The sequence below is a fragment of the Pelecanus crispus genome, chromosome 1 (genome assembly GCF_030463565.1).
Source record: "Pelecanus crispus isolate bPelCri1 chromosome 1, bPelCri1.pri, whole genome shotgun sequence".
NCBI lineage: Eukaryota > Metazoa > Chordata > Aves > Pelecaniformes > Pelecanidae > Pelecanus > Pelecanus crispus.
The window spans coordinates 139665714-139691267 of NC_134643.1; the positions used below are offsets into that span (position 1 = coordinate 139665714).

The following is a 25554-nucleotide window of genomic DNA, read 5'->3' on the forward strand; positions in this document are numbered from 1 at the left end:
CCCTCCTGTTAAAAATCCCTTTTTTTCCTGCCATTCTCTACGCAACCATGTAAATAACAACTCACCAGGTGTCAAAGGTTGTTTGTCTCTTTGAGTGGTTTGCCACCGTGCTGCTGTCTGCTGGTAACACAGAGGTTCTGTTTGACACATTGTTTTCTATGTACGTACTCTCTGGACGTGGAGATGGAACTGAACAGAGAAATAGCAAACAATGTATACTGAGCTCTGCCAAAAATCAGATCTTTCACTTGTCTGCTTCCACTCTACCTCTTTTAAGGAAACGAGACAGTGAAGACACAGTTGTACTTTACGTATGACTGAAAAAAATCGTACTTTTTTTACAGTTTGGAAAGCTGTTGTTTCGTGACACTTGCAAGGTAATATTAGTTGTAAAATGAGACCATCATCAGAACTTGGGTAGGTTGTTATTAGATTTGAGAACATTTCTATCTGTAGGAAGCCACAAGTGCAATCCATATTTAAAAACAGGAAATAGAATAAAAGGTTGGAATATTGTTATTAAAGACACAAAATACTACAGTTTACACTTTGTCTTCACTTTGACCTTAAAAAAAAGAGAAAGGATCAAAATCAGATAGCATATATTTTTCAATCAGACATACTGTGGTTTTGAAAATAGGTTATACATATACCTAGAACATAAGTTTATTAGAATTATGAATATCACCAGAAATACCTGCACTGGATTAAAAACTGATCAGACACTAGCTGCAGCATTACTGCAGCATCACACTATACTATTTATCAAAATTGAATCTTGAAAACAAATAAGTTTTTGTTCAAGCTGTAGCACAAAAGTACATGCTAATAACCTTTGTATTAAGTCAGTACTTAAGAATGCATAAATATGAATTTACTTTGTCTTTCAATAGTTTTTGCATATACTATTATCTATTTATTATTTAAATACAGTATCATTTTTCCAATGCAATACTTAAGTCTGTAAACTAAAATATATTTGTTTCATAGATGTAATTAAAGAGGAAGAAAACTCTAGTTTATAATAAGGAATTAAATGCAATCCCAGACCTACAGTTTCCTTAGCACATGACTTACGGAAAGTCATTCTTCCTTGGCACTTCTGTTTCACTATGTGTGAAAAAGAAGGATAATCCATGTCCAATTCTAGGAGTGTTTTAAGGATTAGTAAAAGCCATTCAGGACTGAGGATTCTTGAGGATTCTTAAGGATTCTCTGTTGCATGTGCTACAAAACCTTATACTCAAAAATATTGCTCAAAACAGCTTTAACATTGTTCACAGGTTTTAATATTGCAATGGGACACTTGCAAGGATTGGCAGATTTTAACATCAGCCAACTCATCAACCTGAAGAGGATCAGAGGGAGATTTGTGACTCTACTTAAGGTTATTAGGTGACTCATAATCGAATTTTAGCTGATTGGGACTTCTTAAGGTTCAGGGGAGCCCCACAAGCCTCCTAACACTTGCAGGACAGTAATTAGCTTCTTATCATCCTTGTCTTTTTCAAAAGGATTACCCAGGTTTAGCCATGAGGCAGCTGCTCAGAAATCACCATCTTTTGTGTACCATAATAGAACAATATCTATGTATCTACATGCACACATATACATAGATATGTATGCACATACACAGTCCTGTGTTATTATTTATTCTGAAGAGGGATTATGTAAGTGTGCTTTTACTTGTAGGAAACCCCGATCTTTAGTAAGTCCGAACAAAAGAAATGAATATAGGTTTCAAGCGACAAAAAACTAGCGTTACAGTTCCATGCACCACAGTATCTGAAATAGATCAGTAAGTATGTCAATGTGTTACAAGTACAAAGGTGTTTGTTTAGATATAATGTTAATAAGAACTTAAAATACAAATTAAAAGCATTAATGAACTGTTTACTCCGGTAATATTCATTTATTTTGTTCAACTCCCCCTGATAAATTGTCTTCTACTTTACACGGAATGGCACTGGGTATACTTTTCAATCAAAGTGAGTTATGATTTGCAAATAGGTAATATGATACTAATACAGTTACTGCTTAAAACCTAGCAGGTCAACCCAGTCTCTGAAAGTGGGGTAACAATTCTTTTTCCAATAAACTTTTTTAGTTGTTCATGTTAGTTCTCTGTATCCATTTCCACTACTTAATTTATACCCCATGTTAAAATTCTAGTTTAATTTTGAAAGATCCACCATAAAATTACCTCTGTAAAAGCTGCCAACTCTTCTCGGAACAGGGTCATTATACAGAATTCTATTTTCCTTAGTAGATGCTCCATCTTCTGTGTGTGGATCATGATATGCTCCACCCTAAACAAAAGAACAATCAACTACTTAAAATGAAAGACTATAAACTGATTTGCAGTTTTTAACCAACATACATAAGCAAGAAACCCTGACCCACACACAATTTTCCTTTCATGTTATTAATAACTGCCAATATCAAATCACAGACCATGTAATCAATAATTATTTGGTTTTGCTGTTTGCTTGCTTTTTCCAAAACGGCATTAACAAAATTTTGCCTCTTAGTTGTAATTTTAAAGGCTTGAGCATGATTCAGACCCTCAAGTTTTTGCCATGAATGAAATGCAGTTGTAACATCTCTGGACGAATCTTTTACTGAAGGCCTTAAGTTAATTTATGATGGAATCTAGTCACTCTGTTAGTGGCAAATTTTAAAAAGCAAAAAGGAAATGCATATAATTTGTGATAATTGTAACACCAAAGCACTATCTCTTATCAGCCGTTATACAGCAGTACCTAGAGGCACCAACACTCACAAGATGTGCTGTATGCACAATAAGAGGTAGTCCCTGAACTAAGAAATCTATAACCTAAATAATTAAGTCAGACAGGATAGCAAAAAGAATATCATTACCTCTAATTTACTCTATTTTCCTGAATATTTAAGCCAAATACTTAAGCCAAAGCTTAAGTATGCCCTTAGAAACATCCATATGCATGTAATTTGCCACCGAATATGACTAACTCCACTCTTAAATGAACCAGATGCTGCAATTTTTCCCCAGTATGGACCAACAAGATAGAATTCAATGCTCTCTACAAGACCCTACAGGAAACTGTACTGAATCCCCTGTATGAATTTAAATCTACAATGTCCAAGAAGGACAAAGGTTAAAAAACCAAACACACAAAAAAACCCAATCAGAATTAAAAATTGGGATTCCAATTTGTTATTGAAAGTAGTATAAACAATTCACTATATAAGTGCTTTGCAAAATCTATTTTGCCTTTTATTAATGAAGATCTGGTCTCACTGGCACAGGTTAAACAACCCTTGCAACTGTGCCAAGACAAGAAATGGAGCGAAACCTATGCTTTAAATCACAGTTTGATTCTTCTAAAATTTACAAGAGGCTGAAGCATTTGATTAAATTACTACTTGTGTAAGATACCTCTTCCTTGTCAGCAGTTAAATTACAAACATGAGACAGTAACAGCAATGTGTACTTGATTTTCTTCTGCTTGCCTCCTTTTGTGTATGTTTAATTTAAAATAAAAAAGAACCCTTAAAACAAGTGTTGTAATGAGACTTGAAAAGCCCCAAAACTAACCCTGAATGTGAGTCTTTTTTTCTTTTTTCCTTTTTTTAAAAGTAAGTTTTAAAGCCTGGCAAACAAAGAGTGTTTTTCTTTAAAAAGACTTGGTAGAGCTAAAGAGAAAATCAATGAGAAACTAGAAACATGGAAGTGAGGAAACTCCACAAAATATGAGCAGAAAGAGAACTGGTAGAATTGGATGGAACAAAAAAATAGGAAAACAACAAAGAATCTTTGAGAATGCTTATGTTATCCCTGATTTTTTTAGTTCAGTAATCCTGAAGTTAAATTTTCTGATTTCTAATGCAGAACGAAGTGGGGGAAGGATAGGAAGGAGCCAAAGAATTACTTCTTTGTGAAAACACCTTTACGAGGCATAAGAAGATTGAAAATTTAATTCTGATTTGTTATTGAAAGTAGTATAAACAAACAAAAACAGCTTTGTGAATTTACAGACTTGCCATCCATTTCAGAAGAGTATTTTTTCCCTTTCAGACTTCTGATGGTTGAAATACAGATTTAAAATACAGATTTAAATTTTTTTAAAAAAATTAAAAAATTTAAAATTAAATTAAATTAATTGAAGGCTTAAGTTTAAAAACACTTTTAAGAGATAAAGGCAAGTTCTTTAGAAATAATTAGGCATTCCAAAGCAAACCAAAATGAACAAAAACATAAGCATTAAGATACCCATCAATTTTTCTAATTAAAATAAAAAATTGTCAACCAGTCGTCAAAAGACAAAGAATGATTTAATAAAACCCAGTCTGCCTCTACATAATATGAAACAAAATTAAAATTACTTATCAAATTCGTATCTGCTACATAATGCAGGAAAAGATCCTAATGCTCTGAAGAATACAAGATAGCATGGGCTATTTTTATCAAAACCTCAAGTGTTGGTGTTATTGCCCTTCTACAGTAACAACCTGAAGAATAAGTAACATTTAACTTGACTGAAATTAGAGAGAGAGAAAAATGACTACACAAAGAAAAAAAACCCTGGTTTTGAAATGGAGCTGCTGTAATCCCTTCTAAGTAGCTTTTTTTTTTTTTCTTCTTTTAATTACACTGTATTTCTCCTATTTTGATGAGATCTTTTCTCATGTGTGTATACACATAATCCTGAATGGAGGAGATGTGGTAAGGATGAAAAAACGTATCATGCCTTTTTTTCCCTACTGGACTGAAGAGGCAACCACTACCTGAAAACTTTTTTTATTGTACTTGTAGACCGCTATCAAGTCAGCTACACATATTTCTTACATAAACTAAGTAGGCCGAGTTTTTTAGTCTCCACAGTAAAGCATAATTTTTAGACCTTAATTAATATTTTCAGCTCTTTGACTTCCTTCTATTTGTCAACAATTTTGAACTAGATGTTCTCTCCTTAGAAGTCACTTTATCACTGATGTACATACAGAGAAACAGACACTCGTTTTTGTACTTCTCTCTGCATCATTTTGCTCCAGTTTGGATCAATGGTATAGTAATTTAAAGATTTGGGGACAGATGCAGTCATCTTTACACATCTGACGTGTAAAACATCAGATTAATTCAGAAGTGTTGTGTAAGGAATGTAAATCAACACCAGAACTAGCCCTTCCTCTACTCATTAGATAATGCCCACAGTAAAACACAAGTTATCTAGTGACAGTAATCACTCTAAGGAGTCAATCTACCAGTGACTTCTCCAACATAAAATCTCTAGACTACCCTGGTTATTTATCATACTAATCAAGAGAAATATTGCAAAATTTTATATTTCTCTAGCGAATTATGGCATTTCAGTGATAATGTCCTGCTGTAAGTGAATGAAAAGCTCACTTCAAAAATTAACATTAGCAGTTGTAACAGAAAGACATACAAGAAAAGCTAAATAAAAACACAAATGAGAAGGTTAACTAAGCAAAACAATATGATAAAAAGGACATCAGACAATGGAACCAGACTAGGAACTACTAATGAAATTTTAATTTCAGAGACAAATTTTTCTGTTCTGGCATTCCAGCACTTTAAGAGAATGGTATTCACAGTCCTTTTTTAAAAATTATCTTTTAAATAGCCTCTCATTTTGCACTTGAAATATCTAGCCCTTCTGAAAAAACCCTCAACACCCCTTGACTTACAACAAGACAAATAAGTAAGTAATTATGCAAACAACAAACAGAAGAGAGAAAGCAGGACACTGTCCCCACATGAAATAGAGGAAGGTAAGCCTCCCATAATAGGCAGTATTTTGAACTAACCCTATTAGCATCTTCTGTACAGTCTTCTCGTGAGGAGCCAACAGATCTTGTGAGTGACTTATGCTGCACCTGTGGAGATAACAGTTGCAGGCTGTTTGCTCTGGCTGCCATCCCTTGCCCTATGCTTAAGCCACCCTCTGAGCCCTTTGACCTCACTCTGTCCCGGCTCACATACATAGAGTGTCTATGAGGGCGCTGCTGTGAAGAAAAAGGACTGGTATAACCTAGACCATAGGAAAAAGATTCATGTGGAGCAGACAGAGAGTGGGAATGGCTTCCATCCATGTGATCTGGCAGTTTTAACTCCTCCATTGTTTTGGAGTGTCTTGTTGATGGTCTTCGGGTATCCAGGGTACCCTCGCTGCGGTTATTCCTCCCAGATGGACTGAGCAAAGTTCTGTTATCACTGTGTCGGGGAGCAGTTGGACTGGTAGGAGAGTTCAAGTCCATACAGCTAGATGGAAAATACCTGCTGCTGTTTGGTTCTGCAGCTTGGGCCCTGGCCTCAGAAAGGTTGCCCACGGATTTCGAGTCTGTCAGAACCCCATGGCTCTTTGACTTTGTCCGATACGAAGGACTCTTAGAAGACTGTGGGATAGTATCAATATAGCTGTGGCGACTGTGCTTATCGCTGGGTTGCAGTGTCCCAGTTTTGCTCTGAGAAGTTTCCATAAATGAGTGACGGTTCTGCTGAGATCTGGTGTTAGACTTCAGGTACTTTGTGCCTGGACCATCAGAACTTTTTGGGTCCACGTTAAAATCAAATTCTGTTTTTGCCTTTGTTTCCTTTGGGCTGAGAAGATGTGGCATGTTATTATTGGCTAGATCCTTGTTGCCAGATCCAGGTGCGTTGCTTGATTTTTTTGTATGCATTGGACTATGTGCAGCTCCAGGAAGGTTTCCATTTAAAAAGCTTTCATTTGCTGGAAGACCCTCTTCTCTTGGCCCGCCAACCCCCAGTGTCTGCATATCCTTGCTGTTTGATCTGTGGTGTGACTGCAAAGCAGAACTTTTGCTGGCTTGATTTCTACATTAAAATGCATAAAGAAGCATTAATATACCAGATTACATATTCACATATTAATAACTTTAACAAAAGTACACTCATTTCAGAAGGGAGTTGCCATTTAAAACCACAAAATTTAACTGCAGTAACATCAAATACTGCCAACTAGGCATCAGAAGCTCCACTAAAATAACAGATTTGCAAGTGTTAGTACATCATTGTTTCTTTCTGGTTATAGCCTGATGGACAAACTCAGCTTTGGTTAATGAAGATATAAAATCCAACCATAGAAATTCCAACATATATTTACACATTTATGCATGTGTGTGAGTAATATATGTGCACATCAATAATGGCAGCACTACATTATGGAAATTAGCTGTATATCCATTGAAAACAATCTTAAACACAGCTGGCATATCAAAGTGAAGGTAGAACAATAAAGTATGTCAGCACTGTCAAAAAAACCTGATACAATCAATGCTCCAGGCCATCTAATGTATGTCTGATTTGTAGGGGGAAGGGAGGGGGGAGGAGGGGGAAAAGGGGGTATTGTGCTGGTAAAGATATCCAGATGGAGTGAGCCTGAGCTCAGTGCAGCACATCAAGCCCTGTAACACCAAACCCAAGACCAGGTCTACCACAAGAACCCCAGCTTTTGTGGAACTTGGCACTATCCCAGTCCTTGGCACACTAACTCATCCCCAAAGCTGCACCCGAAACACTCTGCAACCAGACTGACTTGGTGCAGAGCTACTTGGTGATGTCCTTAACTTCTACTCTACCTCCCAGCTCTCCTGGTTTTGGGATTACGGGACTGAGATACGAGTTGGTTCTGCAAACACTCAGCCTGAATTTATTTGAGCAGGATTTATTATCTCAGGTTTTCTGGCATAAAACCAGTTCTGCTTCTGGACTTATGCTGGCATTGCAAACCAGCCATGACTGAGCAGTGCTGCAGCTGTACTTGTTAGCCTTGATGGACCTAGGCTGGCCATGAACTTAACTTATTTCTGTATCAAATCTATGATAATGTAGCTCAGATATATTACTGAGGGTTAGAGCTCACTGTACAGATGAGTTTGTATGTTTGTTGATCTTGTTGATAATTACAATTGGATAATGCTGGCCATTTTTGTACTTAGGATTTTTGTATTACCCACTTTCAGTGATCTAATTATGTACACTATTTCAGTTTCTAGAAATTTAGCAATTTTAGTGCCAGTTTAAAATATTTTTTAGTTAAAAGGAAGTATATTTTTTTAAAACTTAGAGATATAAGGAACCTAGTTATTTTAAATCAAGCAGCTAGGCAAGCCTTTGTATTAGACAAGAAATTTTGCATGGATCTAGGTTTTCCTTTCTGATGCCACATCTCTAATGGTAAAACTTATCCTAAATATCTGTAAGGGCAGCTAAAGCTTCTTGGTGTCTGTCTCTGAAAAAGTATAGATGGTAAATGTCATCATCCCAAATCTTAAAATGAAGAGTAATTTTTTGAATCTCACAGGAAGAGCTAAAGAAAAACATGGTTAGGATTAAAAGCCACTATCATTCTGCATACTTCAGAGGGTGACCTTTAGGAAAGCTTTTATCAGGGGAATACCATGAGGCTTTTTGTACTGAAGTATTTTATACACCAGTAAACCTGGTTCATTGATGTATTAAAATCAAGCGGCTTCTCTCAAGCTATGCGGGTCCAACAAGGGAGTCACTGAGCAAATACACCCTGCTTTAAGTTCAAGTAGACTAGACTTGATTTATAACTGCAACTGGAGACAAAATTCTGTTCATCCCCAATTTGAAACATGATAAATACACACAATTTTCAGGACATTTAGCTGCTAAAAATCTGTGTGAATTTTGAACTTTCAAATATCAAAACCTTGGACAGATTTGCACATGTACAGTAATGGTAGCATTCCAAAGAAAAGAGCATTCCTTTGGAATCTCAGGCATTCTCCAAGCCACAAAATTCCTACTGTTGTTCAAGAAAAAGGCTAACATTTTTTTAAGATGGGTAAGCCAACTTATTTTTCCTTTGTCATACGCAGAAATGGCTTGAACATTGTCTCTGGTTTTTTTGTTTTCAAGAAGTGTTCAGCCTGATGCAGAAAGTTAGCAAAAATTTCAGCTTGAATAGCTGTAATACAGTAAAACTGTGTCTATTTCCTTTATTCATTGAGGCAACATGGAACAGTATATATATCTCAATGTGCCTAAACTGTCAAACAACTACTTTTCTCTTCTTGTAGATGATGTTGTACGTAAGCATGATAGCAACTCACTCATTGGCAGAGCAAATGTCAGTCATGACAGTGATATGACTACGTTTACCTGTTAGATAACGTGTTGCTCTCTACATGGTAAGGTTTTCTCTTAGCTGACCGTGAAGGTGAGCTTCCACAGCGATCCAAGAGTCTTTGGGTTTGAAACGAAGGATGGTTCAAACACTGTTCTGTCAAATATCTGTCTGCTGGATCTAACTTCAGTAAGTTCTTTGGAAAACAAATCCCAAAGTTTAAATGTTAGTATCTGTATTTGCATCAGCAAAAAATATAACAAAATAAACAACATTACTGGGATAGTTTTTTAATCTCCAGAGTTTCTGTGATTAGATGTAACTGCTTGAATAATTTCATGTTGCATTAAACTACACATGATACAAAATAAATGCTTACAAAACCTATGTTCTACTTAAGAGATGAAAGGTTTGCTTATTATGAAAGATGGCCTCAGCCTTGCTTATTATGGAAAGTATTTATGTGCTAAATGTATATAATGAATACATATACACATACGTATATGTATATACTTATATAGGTGGGCTTAAAATAAATATCTAAAATTTTAAAAATATGTTTTATGTATATACCTATACATGTTTAAAATATATGTATTTTAAACATATTTTTCAGGATATACCTTACAACAATGTTGTTTAGAATGAAAAACATTATATTTACCAGTAATAAAATGCTACAATGCAACAGGCTTTACAAACAAACAGAACAAGCATATGGGAACATTCTTACAAAACCAAAAATAGTCTTTTAAAGTTATATTTGTATATTTTTAAAAATACTAAGAGTTCTGGTTTTTATTTTGAGTTTGAGGGTTCAAGTCCACCTATATTTTTAAAGAATCATCTAAACTGTTTAGAGTGCACTCGGAATAAGGTTTGCCTATAATTCTGTTAGATCTGCTGTGATTCTAAACAAAGACACTTTCTGACATGTAGAAAATATTTAATCACAAAACTGAAAATCAGTAGGTTGGGTATTTTGATAAGTTTGAAAGGTTTCTTGCAAGAACAGGGCAATACAAATTTATCTTGGAATATTTGAACATGTACAACTGTCAGCAAGGATAAAAGTTTGAATGGCTATTAAGTAAAAAGAATAGCTATTTTTTAAGGGTTATATAGGTTGAATACAGAACAACTCTATGTATATATATGCATGCGTATACACACACACAATGCATATCTGTATATGCATTACCATAGCATTCAGCCACTTGACCACAAACTGATTTTCCCTTCACAGGATCCCTGCACTTCAAAATGGAAAATGCTCAGGAAACAAAGCAAGTGGCAAACTACATTCCTATGTAGTTTGGTCATACGGTATGCAGTATCTTCCTTTCTCAAGTGACAAACTGTACTGAATGATTAACTTTTTCTTTCCCCCTTTTTTTGGATGCTCATCACTACAGTGGCTCAAATGGCCCAAACACATAGGAGAAGGCCACACATGAGTTCCATATTTCTCCTCAGAAGAGAGGATGTTCAGAGGCTTCCCTCAAGTGCCTACACACTAACTTGCAGAGCTTGGACCACAGGCAAGGAGATCTGAAAGTTCATAGGGAATCACAAGGCTGTGAACCTGCCTGGAATCACAGAAAAGTAGTGGGACAGGGCTCATGGCTGAGGCATGGTCACTGATGGGTACAGCTGGCTTCAGAAGGAAGGGGGTAGGGAGGGAGAAGTGTGGCACTCCGTATGAGTTCCTAGACAGCATCAAATGCCAGTATGAAACAGAAGGTATATCCATTGACAGTCTGTGAGTCAGGATTAGAAGGGAAACCAACATTTGTGATGTTATGGTGGGGGTTTGCTACCAACTATGCATTGAAGAGCATGAAGAAAATGAGGACAACTCCCTACAGCAACAAGCAGAAGTCTCCTGATCACAGGTCCTCATCCTCATGGCAGACTTCAACTATCCAGACATCCAACCTGTGTAGATGATCCAGGAGATTTCTAGACTATGCTGGTGGCAATTTCTTAGTGCAGCTGCTGGAGAGGCAAATCAGCCAAGGGTTATGACTTCACTCTACTTGACCTGCTGCTCACCAACAGTAAAGTAGTGGTGACAACTCTCATCAGAGAAGACTGAGCTGTAGCAACCATGAGATGATTACAGTTAGGATTCAAAGGAAGGATGGGAAGATAAGCATCAGGGATAGACCCATGACTTCAGGAGAGCAAACTTCAGCTTCTGCAGGGAATTACTGGGCAGAATCTCCTGAAAAACTGCCATCAAAGGAAAGGTGTCCAGGAGAGCCACTTGATTTTTAAAGAAAATTCCTTGAGAGTTCAGGAACAAAGCATCTTATTGTACAGAAGACCACAAAATTTTGCATAAGGTCAGGTTGGCTAAACAGGGAGTTTCTTCATGAGCAAAAATGCAAAACAGGAGCGTATAAGAACTAGAGTCAAGGACAGGATACAAAGGAGGACTATAAAAGCACTGCATTAGCACAAAGGATAGGCCACTTCAGAAGGCCAAAGTCCAGCTGGAGCTAAGGCAAGTGAAGAACATGAAGGGTAAAAAGAAGGGGTTCTACAAGTATTCTAGTAGTAAACAGAAGTTCAGAGAAAATGCATGTCTGCTGCTGAATGGGGAAAGACAACTGAATGACAGATGATATGAAAAAGACTGAAATACTCAATGTCTTTTTTGCCCAAGTCATCATATGCAAAACCAGCTCCCAACTCCCAAACGCATGCTTGCAAAACAGCATGATTTGTGAAGGAGAAGGGAGGAGAGGAGCAACAAAGCAATGGGGCCAAATGGATGCCTCTTCATTAATCTAGCCCAGAAATGCTCTCTAAATAGAGATATATCAAGAACTCATTACTTTAGCTGACATAAGTTGAAGTGTGGGTTATTCAGTAATCTAGTAATCAGACCCGAGGTCCCTGAGAATGCAGATAATGAGGAACACACCAAGTGTGGACATGTGCCAGACTGTCCAGCGTCTGGAGAAGAGACAGGCATACAGCAAAGTATGTGCAGCATTTGTAGCATGCAATTTAACCACAAGTCTCTTCTGTTCTTTTCTTGTAGTCTTTTGCTCATTCTTTAACAATGTTCCATCTCCTGAATTAAGTAACGTAGGTCAAACACAAAGTATGCTCTCTACAGGATCTCTGACCTTTCTTACCTTGTAGGGAGAAATATGGACAGAAAAGTTGAAAAGAATTATTTGAAGTGGAATGGAATTATTTGGAAACCTGTGTTTCCCTAAAATTCAAGTGCTTCATTTCACAACTTTGTAACTTTTAAATCATACCAAAAGAACCCACAAGACATTGAGATATAACATAAAAATCAGGATAGAATGAAAATAAACCCCGCCCCAGCATGTATAACAATGGCCTGAAGAATGATCTTGAAATTGCTGTTCTGCAATACATGCTGCTGCAGCTTGAGCTACAGCTAACTATGATGCCAGAAAAAAAGTTTCTGTGAATTAGAAAATAGAGGAGAATCTATAATAAATACCAAAACCAAGCAATTATATGCACCAAAGTACCTAATTTTGTGGACTCCATGAAACCAAGATAAAAGCTATGGCGACTCTCTTCATAAGGCAGGGAGATTAAATGAAAGTGATTTGAACCGGTTGTGTTAAACAAAAAAAGTAGAGCAAATCTCGTGGATTTTTGCTGACTACATCAATACTGCTAAAGGCAAGTAAACACCCAAGTATACCCCAAAGCAGATGACCTCTGGTTTCCAAGACAACTGGCACAGATGGGCTTGGGACCACACAACTCATTTACAGTTGATTAGACATATCCACGCTTCATATTTGTCCCAGATCGCCTTTAATTCTTAGGTGGTACCCCTGTGACTCTAAACCTGATTTTTGACACTATGACTTTCCCCCCACACACACTTTACTGTGGGTGAAATAATGGGAGGGTTGTACTGCAGCTTACCAAGGTGATGTTTTTATAGTACAATAATAAGGACAACAATATGTGTTGCATACCCAGGAATATGGCACAAATGCATAGCAAAATGCTTTACAATGTTTGGTCATTTTGGGGGGAGCCACCTTCTCCTGATCCCCTGTAACAAACTATCTCAGGACCATATCCTAGTTTGGCCATGGGTAACTAGCTGACTTGTTCCAAAACAGGATTGAAGAGTGACTTAACATACATGCTGTGTAGATGTGAGTGACAGCAAGCACATGAAGTGCTGAGGTAAAAAAAACAAAACAAAACTTTGTCTTTGAGAACTGTCCACATCCTCACGCTTATCCAACAGCAAATGAACAACAACTCAGGTTAGCCTAATGTTCTGTGGATTTATCTAAATTTATTATGGGTTGAGAGCTCATAGTCCAGCACCACTAAGGTAACCCATACATCTGTGTATGTCAGTGTGAATGCATATTGCTGTGAATGATGGTGATTCTTTTGTCTGGACTATGTATTGTTCATCAAATCAGTCAAATTTGAACAGACTCTCCTGGCATTTGCAAGGGGTATTTTCCTGATTTCTAGGAAATATCAAGCCTTGCTACAAACAATGGTGATATCAAAATATCTCAAAAGGAAGTTCACAAGTACTTTTAAGATGTATTACATTAGGAAACAAAGATAAAAATTCACTTACATAATTCTCTACATATTACAGACAGAAAATAAAATATATTTTCCTACCTTCATAAGATCAAGCAATACACCACTTAAAATTCCCAAGTATCTTCTCTCTAAAGACTGTGGATGATTGACTGCTGGAAACTGTAAAAATAATACAGCATAAATATACTGAGAAGGTAAACAAGGTATACATGAATATAATGTTTCAAAAAATAGAAACTACACAGTGAATAAAGACATGTAATTAATGGGAATCATGTGCACTGAAAAAGTGAGTGGTTTATGAAACATTACGAACCATTATACTGAAACAAATAACTGTTGATGTATGATCTGCATCTAGTCAACCAAAGAAAGTATTCTTGGGCAGCCAAGGAACCTCTCTCAAATGAGAAATAATCAACTTGGCTTTATAAATGTGTCTGTGGCGTTATGACTGACAAGAGGTGGGAGGTTTAAAATAGATTCAGAAATAACATAGGTAATATATATTTAAAAAAAGGATTAAAAATAGCTCTGAGAGAATCTGAGACTGCAAATATAGTACTAATTAAATACCAAAGATTAACAGACAACTCCAAAATGTTTTTAATGAAAAACATCAAAACCCCAAAGGTTTAAGGTTCAGGAGTACTCCTGTGGTCATGCTGCAGTAAGAACTGGCAACACCATGAGAAGTAGTGCACATTGCTGGAGGGCATCTTTTGTCAACTAGAGTCTGGACAAAACCCGATGAAGGCAGTATTTGAAACTAGCCCTGTCTGGAAAGAACAGGACAGGCAGGGATGATTTGGAGAAACTAAGAATAAAGCACAAAACTGGTTCTTTTTTGCTTGCTTTGTAAACAAGGCAAGAGTCAAATAAAAGGAAGACAGAATCTTTTCTTTTTATCAAATGAAAGAAAAGTTGCTCAATATTTCATTGCTATAACGTAACGTCAAGTATAATGAGTTGAAAAGAAACAGACAACAGAGATCCGTTTCCAGACCACAGCACACATTGAACTGACAGCAAACAAATAGATAAACTGATTGCAGTGAGGTAAATTCAAATTTAAAAACTAAACATACATGCCAGTGTTTTCAGAATTAGAGATTAAGGCTGCATTTCCAACAGAGGCATAAAAAACCCTCATGGATCCAACTTATGCTGATTTGGGAGAAAATTATGCATTTGAATACCAGAGAAGCCTCTGGAAAAAAACAAACCAAACCAAACCAACAATCAGCCAGCCTATTGGTATTAATCAGTTTGTCCCAAACTACACAATTGAGATCCAGACACTTTGTTAACAGTTCCCAGAGTTGTGGAATTTGCCTGATACTATGCAAGTGTTTCAATTGCAGCCTGGCTTGATCCCATCCACATCCTATGTATTTTCTAAAGAGCCCTCCTAGGCTAACACATCAAAGCAAGAATACTGACAATAGGAAGCATGCAGTGTTCTCATCTACTGGTACACAAAAGCCATCACTGTATGTCCAAATGGGCTCAAAATACATAAAATATATAAAATACACCCACATAAAATACTGAGTTATAGTTAAAAATCACTGAAAATACAAGAAAACAACAAAATTCAAGTCAGTGATTAAGACAGACAACAGCAACAAAAGATCAACAAACATGAAGATAAATGAACATTTTATGTGGAAGTTTGCTATAGTATAAAAACATATGAAAATTATGTTTGGTCTAAAATGTCAATGAGCAGGAAGTCCTAAAGACTTTTATTCCTTTACTTTCACTTGTGCGTTTTTCAGCTCTCACTTACATGTAGGGATTGTTACAGTTAGGTGCATATATTTACACGTTCACCTTCCTCAGATTAAATACTAGCTTCAAACCTGTGTTTTAAAGAGCAACGCAGTACAAACACCCATTTCCAAAAATGCATTTTATTTGGAAGCAAAATGCATTGCATGTGCATTGTATGTGTATAAGTGTTAGACCTCTATGAATTGCTGCCCATCATTTGTATTTGCATTACTTTTCATAAACTACATTATGTGAGCTTTGAAGAAAAATGAAAGAACATTTGTCCGAATGTGTTTGTTCCTGAATAGAGTCTATATTTTTTTTTAGTTTGCTTTCTTTTGAAGTGGTTTACTAATGACTGAGAATTTTTTTAAGTCCAAGTCTGCTGTGTTGATTTTAGATAGTAACTTAGGTGAATACCAAGGCTTCCAATGCTTCCTCTACTTTTAACATGAACCAAATGGCAAAATATTCTTGTCTTCACATAGAATGACCGTCATAAAGAAGATTTTACACCTGGAATGATCAGGGAAACATGCAAATGTGCCAAAGCCATGCAAAGCAGTAATACGAGATGGCTACTCACTGTGATTGTTCAGACTCTCCAGCTTATTTATAATTTATTTGTAGAACAATATTTATAGCCCTACATTACCACTCATATTTTCCATAAAGGCATGAGCCTATTGGTACTTTCTGATCCCATATTATTTTATTTCCTTGGGCCTTCAACATACCATGGATGTTTTCTTCCTCAAAAGGACTGAAAAGTGATCACTAAATACCCCTAAACCTCATGAGTGAGGAAAACTATGTGTATAAATATACATGAAGGAAATGAACAAGAAGAAAAGACAGAGAGTTTGCAAATGTGCATCTGTATACATGTGCATGTGGCGCTGGAGTGTGTGTATTAAAATTTTTAAAATCCCATGCTACAATATGGTAGTGTTCACAGTTAGAGTAATGTAGAAATTCACAAAGCCTAAATATACGGATAAACAATTCCACGTCATGGGCTAGTTTCTATCTTGTGAACACCCAGTGCCAGATCCAGCTTGTAAATAATAATGTGCATGATCACATTCTATCCACTATGCAACAGAAAATCTTCTGCTTAAGCATTATGCTACATTCAGAAAAATGTACTTTTAAGGTTGTCTTACAGCATGGAATAAATTTTTCCCATGAAATAACTAATGAACATCACATTCCGAACCAACATTTTTTGGTAGTATTTTTCATTTTTAAGCCATTATTCAGACCTTACTTCAGTATTCAAAAACTGCTCTCAGCTAGAAGGTGTATGTCACTGTCATCATCATTAGTATCCTGACTTTATAGATGGGGCTAAGAAGGCAGCCACATGTCTGAGGCCAAGTAATAAACCATTGATCCAGGATGAGAACGGAGACTCCTAACTCTCAACCCTGTGCTAATCACATTAGATCCATGCTGTCTTCTTGAATTACTGTATTTTAAAGCTACAAAATAAAGATACTTCATTTTCATCCTAAGACACCACAGAGCATTTATCCAAATAAGATTACACTGCACAACTAGAACTGCTGTAAAATAATGTTGAATAGGTGGTAATTTATTTTGCTTACAACTTTTAAAGCATTGCTGTCCTGGTAAGGGGTATAAATTTTTTAAAATAGAAAATCCCATCCAGCCCACGGTTCTAAACAGAATCAAATACACACAGGACCTTGCAAGAAATGCTTGTCTAATCTTTTTTTAAACCTTCTACTGATGGAGGGTCTACAAACTTCAACAAAAACTCTTAGGAATTAGCTATGCTTGTAGCTAAAATAATTATCCTAACACCTTAAGCCAACTATTTCTTTTCTTACCGTCACCAGCTAAACCCAATTTATGGCAACTTTTAACATGTTTTAAGACAACTAAGGTCCCCCCTCTTTCCCCTTCTCATTCTCTAAGTTTTCTCTTTTACACAGTAAAACTCAAATCTCGAGTCTTTAATACAGATCAGGTCTCCTAAAGCCTTGGTATGTCTTTTTATAGGATTTTACACTAACTATTTCAGACCATTTTATCGAGATCATAAATTCACCTTTCTAAGCAACATTCATTAATAAAAAATGATAACCAAGACTGAATTACACAAAAACATGAGTACAATCATTGACTAGGTATTGTTTAAGATAACAGAGCTACTACTAATACATTGTTTCTGGGATTTTGCCATACTGTGTCCCCCCACTTGAGCAGCTTCTCCACACTAGTGAGTCTCTGTCATTAGATGGTATTGGCAAACCCCTGAAAGGGGAACAATGCTGTCAGTAGGAAGAGCTTTTTTACTCACGTGGCTTACATCAACTCCCTGGGAATACAAGTCAAAAGGCAAAAAGCTCAGAAGCTCTTCTGCCATGATAGTGGCATCTATGGCCCAGATTCTTCCAACATATTAGCCTGAAGACAGCAGGTATAAGTTTTCGACACCTCGAACGACAGAGCTATGCCACTAAACTTCACAGTGCAAACCTGGCAGGGTAACGCTAAGCTGTATTATAAATGCTAACTTGCATGCCAAAAAAGTCAAAGAAATGAAAGAAAATTTTTAATCAACTTTTACCAGTAAAATGAACATATTTATACAACTCAGTACTGGTGTTATCAGAATTTTACTTTGAATTAAGAATGCCTTATAATCTAAGTATCCTGTACCTACACAGAAACACGTGCAATAGACAACGCACAATGTAAATGAAAAGAACCTTCACAGCAACAATGACAATAGTGTAAATACTGTGTGAGTAAATTTAAAAAAAAAAAAAAAAAAGAACAAAGCTTTCTCTTACCCGCAAGCCATGGAAGCGTGGGTTGCTGTAGAAGAGCTTCATCTGCTCGGCTGGCAGTGGGCCTAGCACCTTCTGAATGGTAAAGAGCTGGTCAATCTCGCTCTCGCCAGGAAACAAGGGCTGCCCGTCACTCAGCTCTCCCAGGATACAGCCTACAGACCACATATCCACAGCCTTTCCATAAGGGGCTCTGTAAAGTGAATGTACAATGTTTTTCACCCACTGACACTATCACAATTTATTGGCCATATTTCCCATGGCCCGCTTCCTTACAACACAGAAGAATAAACTTTGATATTAAAGAAACTACCTCAAATACCATGCCCTCTGTTTCTGCCCTGGATTGCCTCATGTTTCGCTGCTTGAAAAGGCAGGAGAGGAATCCTCAAGTACCCCCAGGGATCTGGTTACCTTTGTGAAAAATTTTACATACAAAAATAATCTTTTTGGCTGTGAAGCAGTTACCATTCCAAGTTAAACTAACACTAACTTCCCTTCTCTCCAGGGGTTAATGACTGCTTTATTTCTGCATTACATTTCTTTTTCCATTGTGCTTAATAGGTGGATAGGCATATTGGGTCTGGCCACTGGGAGAACAGAAATGATAAGAAATCTTTGTTTCAGCATTCATGCAGTGAAATTTTAATTAGAGAGAGAATAGAATGCCCCTGAAAACCATTCCTTAAAAAACAAAGGTGAGGAAGCAATGAAAGCATCATAAAATAAGTAATTCCTGTTTTGGAGTAAAGCCACAGGTGGGGTTTTGGGGAGAAATTCTGATGGGTGGTCTCTGTGTATGCAGGCAATGTTGTGTGGTGGGGAGAATGGCACCTGGTATTTTAAACTGCTAATGACAAAAGAAGCTAGGTCAGCAATGAAGAGGCGGAGGGAATTCATCAGAAACAAAACTAAATGGTGCGAGTGTTACCCTGGCAAGAGCTATACCAGCTTTTCTTGAGACCACATACAAGTGTATTCAAAGGAAGAACAGGCAATGTGGGTGCTCTAGTCAGGAGAGACTACGGGTTTGAGAATGGTTTGTAAGACATGCAGGGCAGAAAATCAGAATACAGAAAACTGAAGTTTGTATGAAGAGGATAGAGTGGTAGACTACCACAACATTCAATCTAAAGGCAAGAACACTGAAGAAACACGGAATCTTTGTGGACAGCTGATTTTCACTCTAAGGTTCTGTTCCTTGGCAAGCTTGTTGAGCCCCCTACCTCAATTGTGCAACAGCTAACCCATTGCATACTTTGGGCTTTTCGTTGTTGCTACTATAGACTGAGGCAACTCTTTCTGTACACCCGAGTTCTGCTGAATTTGTAAAAAATTTTTGCAGCCTCCAACTTATTCCAAGAATCGTTTTTGGATGTTTAGGTTTTGAGCAGAACAACTGGAGAATTCTTCTCATGTCAAAGAAAAAGCATATAAGAAGAATGAAGACTGGAACAAAGACTGAACTGAAAACATATTTCACTGAGTCCCTTTTTGAAATTTGTAATCCAACAACTCAACCTCTGTTTCAGGAGATTTTTAAGTTACAGCTGGCTTGCCTATTTCTGGAATAAGACAGCACTGGGAGTTGCAGGTGACAAATCCTATCCTAAATCTGCTCCCTTCACCCCTTCCTTATGCTGATGATTAAAGACATTTAGAGAGAGAACTCCCTCACGCTAAAGGCGGGGGGGGAGGGGGGGGGGGCATCTGACTTTTCCCCATTGATTACTCATGATTAGTTACTTCTCTTTATGGGGAGGGCACTTGACCAGAGGACCCTGTAACCCTTGTGATGATTTAGTTAGGTGAAGGTGAGAAAGCATTTCTAGCTGGCCAATAGCCTGAGTGAAACTACAGGCCCACTGAGATGCCCAGTGCAGGAGTCTACAGTACCTAGGAAAGCTGAAATAGGACACCAAAATTTCAAGAACCTTCAGAATCAAGAACTCTTTCAGAATCTGCCATGAGACAACTGCAGTCCTTTCAAACAATCACCACAAAAATCAAAGTTTGCCCTATTGGAACGGATCGCTGACAAGAAGCCACCAGCGGCAAAGCAGAGCATGCCAAAACTCCTAAAGTACTACCACTACAACGGCTCTGTGGGTTCATAATTCCCTTACTAATCTCACACAGTGACTACTTGTGGATGTGCTGAGAGACTCAATGTTTATTCTTTCTGCGATGCTGCTAGTCCAACCCATCCATTAGGTCAGCTCTGAGTGCCAACGAAGGACTCATTTTTCTCCATGCTGCAAAAGGCAACACAGACGAGAACAGACTCCAAAGCCAAAGATCTGCTCTGAAGATATTTTGTTCCTGTACTGGAAAACTGAGGCTCTGTAAGTAAAACAGTTTGTGAGAGTACAACTAAAAAAACCTACCATTTTATTATGACAGAAAAACAAGGACATCTTTATCTGCAACCCCTTTAATCAGCAGGTTTCTCCACTGAAATGTGAAATGGGGGAAAGGTTGCTGTAGGGTGGGGGCTTGGAGAACAAGCCAGGATTACAACTGAGGAATGGGCTAAAACTCCTTTGAGGCAAGGGACCATTACCTTTTCTTGCTCACAAGAATAAAGGAAGCTGAATCACAGTTTAAGAAGTTTCCACTATTTACTCCGTAGTCAAACAGAAACATATCAGAAAATGCCCATTTCTTAAGGCAGTGGAAAAGTAAACGGCAACTTTTTCATTTGAAAAGGCATGCTCAAGACTCCTGTTCTACTGACTGTCAGCATCAGTCTTGTCAGATCGTAACAGGCAAACAATGCAAGAGTGACATGGCTGGATAAATGAAATAACTCCTATAGAACAGAGACACCACAAATCAGAAGTACTATAGTGTATTCCTGCACAAATTAAGATTCTCCAAAACATGTTTTCATCTAGTAATTTGGCGTGCCTTAAAATCTACTGGCTTTTAGCAATATTTTGTTGTCAAAGGGTACAGAGTACTCCACTGACAGTTACCTGAGGCTCTCCAAAGTGAGTAGATTTTGGATGTTCTGTGAATAATTAGGCAGCAATTTCTTTCCTCTCCTGAAATTTAAGTCTTGAACTTTATCGCAAAACAGAAATCTCTGTGGGACACATTTTAAAAATTGAAAAAGTAAAACTGTATTTGGTAAAATGTATATATTTAATAATCCTAGGAAGACTTTTGAATATTAGACGCTTATAAAGATTTGGTAAACGCAGGGGAAGGGGGAATGGGTAAGATGAGTGTCTGAGAAATAGAACAGGATTGCCAAGAAACAGACATCACTTTGTGCCAGAAAAACTTGGCATTAAAAACATACACCAGCAAAGTTGAAGTCATATGCATTAAATACACATACCCCCTCCTTTCTCTACAAGCTAATCAAACAAATTTAGTCAATTACAAACAGATGTGATTCCTGCTAAATTTCCTTTGGTAACAGAACAGTTTTGAAAACTGCAGGTCAGATTAATACTGTCTGTCAAGCTTTTCATAACTTTCCTCCTAAATCCTCCTTACTACTATAGAAAAAGAGTAAAATGTTGTGTAACTAGAAAGGCCACAACTGATGCTTTCTTTCCAAGTCTTTTTTTACACTTGTGTACACACACACACACTTTGCTGGAAGCTTAATTATATCTGTTTTCTCCAAAATATGAAAAACTGAGCTTTGAGGTTTTTAATGGCAATTTTAACATACTGTTCCACATATAAGAACATGACTGCCTACCAATTTGATTAAGATTAGCACAGCTCTGGGAATACTGGGATGACTTTATTGACAGAATAATTATTACCCAATGCTTTACCTATGCAAGAAATGTCTCGTTCAGTGTTAATCAAAGCTTCCAACACAGACTTGTTTCTCAGCAGCATGAAACATTTTGCTTAAAGAATCTTATGAGTGACCAGTACTTTTTTGATTCATCCTGTGGCTAACAATTCCTTATTTCTAGAATATGTATATATAAATACATATATGCTATACAGACAGGAATTGTATTCTATGAGTGATCACATAGTTTAGAATAATGCACTGTTAAACTTGATAGTAATGGTAAGATCACATATAGTAGATCTCCAGTTATTTTTGTCTCTTCCTTTGCCCTTTTGGGTCCTATGAAATTGTTCATATAGTATCTGAAAAATCTGTTTAACCTTGTGAGGTAGAAAAACACTCATTTTGCAGATTAATAAAAGAATAAAACTAAATTGTCTGGCTGAGGCTACTCATGTAACTATTGCTTTCACAGGCAATGCAACACTAACTTCTCAGTGCTTTACTAAAATGATTCATACAGCCTCCTTCAATAAATTCTTCCTGACTAGCAAAAAGCTAGCACCACCCTTCTGAGCCACTTCAGCAGTGCTGGTAAAGGGTAACTGGGAATGAAAACCAAATCATAGTTTTGACCCAAAGGATGAAGAGAACTAGGAGCGTAGCATGGTGAAAGCTGCACTGCCATTGCTATGTGATGTCCACCACAAGGCTGATGGAACATTTTAGGCTACAGGACTACCAAGGAAACCTCTTCTAAAGGGAATGGGGGTGGGGGCAGGAATCTGCAGTACATCTGTTATAATTCAGCTTCATATTTTGATCAGTTAAACACTGCTCAGCTCAAGACAGGTCAACATGTCAATGATTTATGCCGACTTACTGGTAGCCTCTTGAAATTTTCCCTTTAAATCAACCACAGCTCTTTACAGGTAAATCTTACAAAAGGTGCTTGAAAAAATGTAAAGAATTAGTCAAGATTTATCATGGCAGTTCTACAAACTTTACTTACCCAAGCAAGAGTTCAGGTGAGCGGTACCATCTGGTAGCCACATATTCTGTATAGTTAGCATTGCTTCCTTCAGAGAGATTACGAGCAAAGCCTGTAAAAGAAACAGTGTGAAAGACTATATCCTATTTTAAATACAGTATGTATATCACCACCGATTTTGGCAGTAAGAAGTCATGCCTGTTTATACAGAAACAAATTGTTTACGACTCCCTAGTGCAGAATCATATCTCCAACAATTGCTTGTCTACTGAAATGCAAGCTTTTATTGACACGACAGTGAAAGTCAGCATGTCTGCTTTAATGACTACTTTGTGTCCTCCTCAGAAGTCTATGGGGTTTTGCTATTACTTTTGGTGCTCTGCCATAATCAAAACAGATTGATAGAAGTTACCTGTTAGTATGCCATGCAAGCTCTTGAACTATTGCCACTAAACTTCACTGAGATGCTGTTTGCAGAAGGTTCATAACGTTAGAAACATAACATGTGCATGGGGAGTAGACCCCTCCAGTCATTGATCCTATCTACTACAGTCTCACCGCATTCAATTTTTAAACTGGTCAAGAAACTTTGTATTATTCTCATCTAAGGACACTCCCTCCCTGACCTGGCAAGGAACAGGGTCATCTCCCCAAAACTACAAAAGGCAGGAGTCTACCAAAGATCGGCAAAACTGTTTTATATCTGCATTTGGCTCACTCCACATGTGTCACCTTCCCACCTGATTTAGCTCACATTCATAACAAGGCTCTTAGTGAATTAGGATCAGAAACCAAGTACAAATTAACTTCCTGCTCCACATAATTTTGTTAAGAATTAAAAAAAAAAGTATACTTATTTGCAATTGTACCAAAACTTAACTTCTGCCCTAAGGCACAACAGTTAAGACCACCAACTGTGAGAAGAGTGCATATACTGGAAAACCCAGATATGGGAATAATTTATATTTTTGTTTTCATTCTCCTCCATTTATAAAAAGTCAGCCGAGCACCACAGTAATGATGTTAACGGAATTATTCATGTAGAAGTACTCTAGGGCAGATGCTGGCATTGTGTTCAGAAAACTGTCAAGTGTCTTACTATTTTCAAACAAATGATTAATAATAAGGTGAGACAAGACAGACAGATCTCAGCAGCAAGACTCCAGATGTGCAAGCTCAAACTGAGACAAATTTTTGGGACCAAAATGCAGAAGCAACATTTTCAAAATGCTTTCTTACTGGGATGTGGCATTAAAACTTGGTCCAAAATTCAGTTCAGTGAAATCACTATAAGTCTTTCCATTATTGCATGAATGATGAAGAAAGAATAAAAATTCCAAAGCATTGCAAAGATGTAAGGCATAATTTAATTTTCAGAATCAGTAAGCGCTACTTGAATGCAATAGTCATTCTTCTTTGTATCTGAGCTTTTATGCAGAAGTTGCCAAAATTGCTTCTCCCACACGACTACTAAGGTTATAATTTTTTAAATTTTTTTTTTTTAGTATTCTGAAAGCGTATCTCATTTGGCAGCTTAGTCTGAAGGAGTCCAGCCCCACTCACCCCTCTGGAACACTAATTTACTCCAAGCTGAAGTAAAGGTTTGGATGCAGATTATTATTATTAGACTAGTGATCTGAGAAAAAAATGATAAATTTGTTACTGACACAGGTTACAGCTGTTAATTTTTGCAAGATACCTCTACCTTCAAGTGTTAGTAAACTAAAAGGCATGTATGATGAGGAACAGATATTTCAAAGTTGTCCCAAAATAAATATAATTCTGATCTGTTCCCATAAAGTCTAATGAACATTACTGATGCTGCTGGAGAAAAGCTGGAAAGGAATTTTTTATTACACGTAACATTGGGTTTGGGTAAATTTCTAAACATTACTATATTTAGAACTGCTTAGGTAGCCCTGTTTCTGTTTCAAATTACATGACCCATCTGATTAATCTTGTCAGTGAAAAATTCATTCATGTGTTTAAAGAAGAGAGGGAAGATAACCAGGAGCTACACTGCAGAAACAGGACAGCCAAAACGAACAGTGGGAATTCCCAAACTGAACTGGGGGGGGTGTGTGTGTGTGTGTCACATGATACAAACACACACATGTGCTAATGCAACTCACAAGGCTGGTAGCCCACCAGCCCATGTGCACCACAAGAATCAACAAGTCAAGGATGTATCCTCTTCCTTCCAGGCCGCCAGTGGAAATTGGTCACAGACAGCAGCTACTGTGTCCAGAGATCATCAGCAGCTAACGTAGCCTGAAAAAAAGATCAGCCCCCAACTTTACAGACTAGGTGCGGCACAGATTTCATGTGGCAAGACAGAAAGGAAAATTATCATCACGGGCTTCAGTGCCATCTATATTGTTGGGTGATGTAAGAAACCGTTTTATGGATTCACTACTGCTCTGACTCTGTGACACCATGCTGAAAGATGATGGACAGAATTAATAATTCAAGAAAGTGTAATACCTTTCTAAGGGC

At 37.3% G+C, this 25554-nt stretch overlaps 1 protein-coding gene across 1 annotated transcript in view; it reads right to left on the reverse strand.

Moving 5' to 3' along the window:
- Positions 1-25554, reverse strand: part of CDKL5 (cyclin dependent kinase like 5) — an 85128-nt gene that overhangs the window by 14933 nt on the left and 44641 nt on the right. The window contains exons 7-13 of the mRNA XM_075715321.1: positions 23080-23170; positions 18305-18494; positions 13782-13862; positions 9155-9315; positions 5812-6838; positions 2204-2309; positions 66-189 (exon numbers count right to left, since the gene is read on the reverse strand). Coding sequence (XP_075571436.1) covers positions 66-189; positions 2204-2309; positions 5812-6838; positions 9155-9315; positions 13782-13862; positions 18305-18494; positions 23080-23170 — 1780 coding nt within the window. The remainder of the gene's footprint in view (positions 1-65; positions 190-2203; positions 2310-5811; positions 6839-9154; positions 9316-13781; positions 13863-18304; positions 18495-23079; positions 23171-25554) is intronic.